A 6,000-nucleotide genomic window follows, 5' to 3' on the forward strand; every position below is an offset into this window, starting at 1 on the left:
ATTTTTCAGGCTTCACTAGGCAGAGGGTGGCAAGCAAGCTGAGGCAAGAAAAACAAATACCGGCAGGGGCAAGGGGAGGCTCATGTGCTACATAGGTGCACTAGTAAGTAATACCACGTCCCGCGACAACGCGGAGGCAGACGTAGAGGCGGGTGATGTGGAGCAGGGTAGAGGACGAGGCGGAGGGTCGGGACAACGGGAGGAGGAGGGCGACGTGGGCGATGTGAACGCGGGAGACGCGGAGGCGGGCGACGCAAAGGCAAGCGAGGCGGAGGTGAGGGGCGCGAACGCGGAGGAGGGCGACGCGGAGGTAGGCGGCTCGAAGGAGACGGCAGGCGCGGGCGAGGAGGAAGGCGGTATGGGCGGGCGGCGCAAGGCAGCGCGGGCGGAGGGCAGTACGAAGGAGGGCCGCATGAAGGGCCACGCGAAGTCAGCCGAGGCTGAGGCAGGCGACATGAGCGGGCGGTGCGACGGAGGCGGCGGGCGTGGGCAGAGCAGGGCGAGAGGGAAGAGCGGGCGACACAGGCGGAGAGCAGCGCGGGGGCGGAGGAGGGTGACGCGGAGGAGCGCGGGACTGAGGAGCGCGGTGCTAACGAGGACGGTGACGCGGGCGGAGGAGCGCGGCGCAGAGGAGGGTGCCGCGGAGGGTGCAGGAGAGGAGGGCGGCACGAAGGAGGCAGCGGGCGTGGGCGGAGGAAGGCGAGGAGGGAAGAGGAGGACGACGCAGAGGCGGGCGACGTAGAAGTGGGTGGTGCAGGTGGACAACATGGGCGGAGGAGGGCAGCGCGGAGGAAGGGGGCGACGTGAAGGACCGGGAGGAGGAGGGCGTCCGGGCGGACGTCGTTGGCCTGTTGTGGTTGTCGACGGGGCGACAGGAAGTATGTGTAGGTGGGCGTCGGGAACGCAGGAACGCGGAGGAGAGGACTCACCAAAGCAAAGGCCGCGGCACGTCGCCGCGACCCCCATATCCTCATCTCCATACTGAGGACGTCCGGATGGACGTCCTCGTGCAGTGTTTGTTGTGGGAGTGGCCGGGAGGGTGAGTGAAGGGCGGGATAGAGGTCGAGGTTGAGGGAGGGAGGGGGACGGAAGATCGGGGTCACCTGGTGACGCCGGGGTCCAATAGCGGGCGACAGTCGACCGTATGGTCGCTATCGTCTGCCTGGGCAGAGCGGGGAAGAGGACGAGGACGAGGACGAGGAGAGGAAGGACGGCGCTTGCCGCCCACCGAGGCGCGTCTCCACGGGCGCGCATCACGGATCGCCAGATCCATCCAGATCACTGCTGCTCGGGTGGGAGGAGATATGGCGGGAGCCGCTCCACTGGGTGGAGCAGGGGGAGCTATAGGTCCAGCGGGCGTGGCGGCAGGAGGTACAGCAGACGGGACGGCAGGCGGTACAGCGGGCGCGACGGCAGGGATCTCCAGGACTTGTTCAGGGGGGCTGCGTGCTCGTCCAGGTGCCTGTCAAGGCAGAGCCTGCCTCAAGAGCCGCAGCGGAGGCAGAGGAGGAGGAAGCAATATTTATCCTCGCCGGATTGATGCTTTGGCGCGTATCCCACCGCTGAATGCTGTTTTCATATGGTCCGGAGGGGTTGTAAATCCCCTCGCCTTGCGATTCTTGATACTTCGATGCGCCGAAACAGTGCTACCAGCTTCGCTCGAGTTGAGGAGCAGTCCCGAGTCTCTCAAGGAATCCCCAAACGCAGAGGTGCAGATGTTGAGGCACTACGGTGGTTTTGAAGCGACTGATAAAATAATCGCGTATCGTCACTGGAGGCCTTTCAACAGCCCAGAGGACGCGCATGGGGCACATGTGCAACATATATATAAGCGTTCCGGGGCACAGCGAGGCAGCAAAATGATGGCATATCATACAAAAAAACATATCTAGCAGCCGGATATACTTAGGTTCGTCGTTTTCGACGAGCGGCGTGAGCCCTACTGAAGTCCGATCAGTCTTCGAGCCAGTCCTCATCGTCATCCTCCTGCTGCTCGGCTGGAGTCGCATGCTTCTTGCCAGGCGGTTTTCTCGCATGCTCCTTCGCCGGCGTCATCTGTTTCTCCGCCGCTGGAGTCCCACGTTCCCCTGGGTGCGGTGCGGCGTCGGCGCGGGCAGCGCAGCGGCAGGTGTCATGGGCAGCGCAGCGGAAGGCGGCGGGCGGCGCAGCGGAAGGCGGCGGGGCGGCGCAGCGGAAGGCGGCGCGGCCAGCGCAGCGGAGGCGGCGCGGCCAGCGCAGCGGACGGCGGCGGCCAGCGCAGCGGACGGCGGCGCAGGCAGCGCAGCAGGTATCGCGGCAGGGATCTCCGAGACCTCTTCGGGGGGCTGCATGCTCGGCGCGGCGCGAGGCAAGGCGGGGACCACGTCCTGCATCTTCACGTCGGGGTCCAAGATCGAGTTTGCTGGCAGGTTGGTGCGCAACGCCTGCGCGATGACGATGCCCGCAGTCTGCGACCAGGTGAGGAATTCCTCCGAATTTGCGAATCCGCTTGGGCGAAAGCGATTGCGCAATACGTGGTGGCGGCCTTCGGCGTGTGCAGCGACCGATTCGAGACGCGATATGGCGGCCTGCATATCACTACGACGCTCGTTGAAGTTCGTCGCGGCGCTGAGATAGGCCATGTACAAGTCTCCGTCGTTCGAAAGGTCAACTTGCGCGGGCGTTCCGGCCGCGAACGAGTGGCGGAGGACGCAAATGAGGATATGGGGGGGCCGAACAGCGACGTCGACGCTTCGAACGGCGGCTGGAAAAGCGCATAGGACGTCGACGAGGCCTGCGAGGAGGCCGGCGGCCCGAAAGCAATCGACGTCGACCGAGTGCTTGCAGACTTCTTCACGCGCGCCGGAACGTCCACGAAGGGCACTACTCCAGTCTTGAACCGCTTCGAGGGCTTCGACGTCGAGGGTGGGGAAATGGGGGCGGTGCGCTTGGACGCTGCCTGCGTGGTGGCCCGCGTGGTACGACGAGTCGAAGTCGACGGCTCGGGCTGTTCGTTGTCCGACAATTCAATCACTTGCTGCCCGCGTTTCGGCCCAGCAGCTGCCTTCGACTTCCCTGCGGGCTTCGGCTTTTGCTTCCGGGGGGACGTCTTCGGCTTGGGTTGTGGACGAGACGGGCGGAGCGCACGGCTCTCTTCGTTCTCCGGACGAAGATTGCGCACGTATTCGCGGCGTTCGCCGCAGATCGTCTTGAATTCGGCGGCCGTAACGCCAATCCGCGCTTTCGGGGGCTCAAGAAACAGGTGCCGCCAAGCGATTCGGCGACTGTCGGCGCGGTGGTAATACCATCTGAGTTGTGTGACCTTTTCGGGGACCTCGACGGGGTCGGACGTCGTCAGCGCGTAGTCTTCTTTGGTGATTGTGTGGAGGAGGAAGTCGAGATACCCTTCGGTGACCGCGCGTTGTGCGCCGACCAGAATTTTGAGTGGATAAAAGCACCGGCCGTCGAAAAACGCTACGACACCGAGACGTTTCACTGGCCGCTGAACGTTAGGATGCGGCTGTCGCAGGATCGGCGAATGCGACGTACCAAGCACCCATCCATCCCCACGGATTCCGAGCAACGAGCAGCGGATCTTCTCATGCTTGCACGGTCCGCACGGCTGTACTCCAGTGTAGCACGAGTAAGGTCCATCCGGCGTCTTCATGAGACAGTTGTCACACTACCAAACAGATCATACTGAATACATCTTGGGGGTGCGCCGGAGATAAGGAAAGGACTTACTACGCGGCGGAAATGAATAATTGTCGTATCCGGAGGCCCAGTGGCGTTCTCCAATGAGGCGACCGTTGATGTGGACTCGATCCGGCGGCCGGTATCGTCGGGATCGTCGTACTCGATCTCCTCGCCACTTCTCGCGCCGTCGTCGTCCTGTTCTCCTTCACCGTGTTCTTGTTCGTCGTCGTCCGACTCGTCCTCCCAGTCCTGTGCGTCTTCGGCCTTTGCAGACCCATGCGTGTCGCCGAGATTGAAGTCTGGCTCCGGCTCGTAGGAGAACACCACTCCGAACTTCATGGCGATGCTGGCGGCGGTGTGCGCGCGCATTGCCTCGAAGTCCGCCTCGGATGTGTCGATTTTGAAGAAGAGGGCCCAGAGCGTGCGTTCTTGAACCGTCATAACCTGCCGACTGCCCCGGAGGACGATGACGCGGCGTGGATATGCCGTGGTGACATCGACCAGGTCGAAGACGGAGGGGGATTTCGCGGCGCGCGTCTGGATGGAGTCGAGGTCCGCTTTCATGACGTCGGACAGGGTGGGGGACGAAAACTACGCAAATTCAGAGCAATATCGGCGTGCCAATCGCGCCGAGACGTACCTTATACAAAATTATTCCAGCCGCCTTGCCGAGTTGAACGGCATCCACCCGCTTCCACTGCCCCATCGGCCCGGACGGGATTTTCTGTTTGAACTTGTCATGAATCCGGCGGGCCTTTTCGTCATCGATCGGCTCGGGAGCATCGTCCCAGTCCCGCAAAGGGGTCGTATCGGCGAGACGAGTGGGGAACGTCGGCGGCATAGGCATAGGCATAGTAGGGGAAGGGAGGGCGAGTTCAGTGAGAGAGTGAGGAGCGGCAGGGGCTGGGGGGCGCGTCAGTGAGCCCAGGGCTTATCTGACGCGTCCGCGAGAAAGACGCAACGACAACACCAAACAGCGAGAAGTTCAGAAGCCCGAGGTGTGGCCGCGCGAAACCTTGTGGCGCAAGCATGCGCAAACACCAGCGGATTCTTCGCATTAATCTGCCCACAGCTCCTCTGGGGCTTTGTATTCTGCTCCGCCGGCACAACATTTTATTTTCGGCTGGGGTAAGTGGTTTACCTGCCGAATTCGGCGCCATGCCTGCGCCCATGCGTGCCCTTCATTCCTCGACCTTCACGCCGTCCTCTGCCGATCCTGCCGGCCATATGCGCACCCAACAATGGTTTCCATCTGGACATTCAGAGCTTGGATATTCAAGGGATTAGGGGGCTGTGGCGATGAACCACTGTCTTTGTTTCAGTGAGTCTTTTGCTCCGCCTCTTCCGCTGACATGTGCGGGGAGTCTAGCCCGACATCTTCCGCGTCGTTAGATGGCCGGTTTCGGCAGTTCAGAGAGTCCTCTGCTCTCGGTTCCAGCGCCGATATCAAGCCAGCAACGAAGACAAACAGTGTTGAGAACGCGATCGCACGCCGTCGTAATATACGTAAGGGGTTTTTTGACATATGAAGGAAAATTGGAATCAGGGACTGAGTGAACATGGAAGCAGTTACGTGAAACCGAAATCACTAATCTGCTGAACTAGGGAAGCGAAATGCGGAAGCGGCGGAATAGAGAGACCTAGCGTCGCGGACCACATCTCCACAACCTCCCGACGGTTGTACCATGAAATACAAAACCGCTCTCCGGTGCTGGTTGGCGGCGCACCGTGTTCTAGGAGCTTGGTAAGCATAAAAACGACAGTTCCAGGTTCATATGGAAGTGCCAGCCCAAGGCTCCTAAGCGATAGAAACGTCCCATCATAATCCCCCAACGTAAGTAACAGATCATAGAACCAGTCAAAACTGTTGAGGTCCCGATGATAAGGGGTCTCCCGGTTCGCTATAATTTGGAGAGCGACGGCGGTAACCGGCCAGTCCTTGAATGCAGGGCTGAACGCGTTGAACATTTGAACCAGGGCGTTGTATTGCTCGGGGGCCAGAACGGCTATGACTGCATCCAGCACCGCAGCGCAGCACTCAAAGGATTTAAGCCAAACTTCCGTGCGCCGTTCTTGATGGGGTCTCTGGCGTATGAGATTTAAAGACGGTCGTATATTTTCAACCTTGGTTATTGGTAAGCGATATTCCTGGGAGTGGACGATGTACCCTCACCAAGTTGGATAGACCTTGCTGTACCATGGCTCGGGCAATTAAAATAGTGCCCTTGATTACACCCTTTTCACCAGAGTAGAGGACAGTGTTATCCCGCCACACCTTGCTGTTCTCGGAAGGCTTTTTAACCTCCCGAGCCAAAAGCCCACTGA

At 60.8% G+C, this 6,000-nt stretch overlaps 1 protein-coding gene across 1 annotated transcript; it reads right to left on the reverse strand.

The window, feature by feature from the left end:
- Nucleotides 1-1,953: 1,953 nt before the first annotated feature.
- On the reverse strand, nucleotides 1,954-4,528 carry BXZ73DRAFT_82991 (uncharacterized protein; the record flags this gene model as incomplete). The annotated part of the gene is made up of 6 exons (XM_048023832.1): nucleotides 1,954-2,055; nucleotides 2,082-2,607; nucleotides 2,652-3,453; nucleotides 3,529-3,661; nucleotides 3,724-4,266; nucleotides 4,316-4,528. 6 exons carry the CDS (start codon nucleotides 4,526-4,528, stop codon nucleotides 1,954-1,956), a joined length of 2,319 nt encoding a protein of 772 aa, XP_047871263.1.
- Between the last annotated feature and the right edge of the window lie 1,472 nt (nucleotides 4,529-6,000).

The sequence above is a fragment of the Epithele typhae genome (genome assembly GCF_022376455.1).
Source record: "Epithele typhae strain CBS 203.58 chromosome Unknown BXZ73scaffold_150, whole genome shotgun sequence".
Lineage (NCBI taxonomy): Eukaryota > Fungi > Basidiomycota > Agaricomycetes > Polyporales > Epitheliaceae > Epithele > Epithele typhae.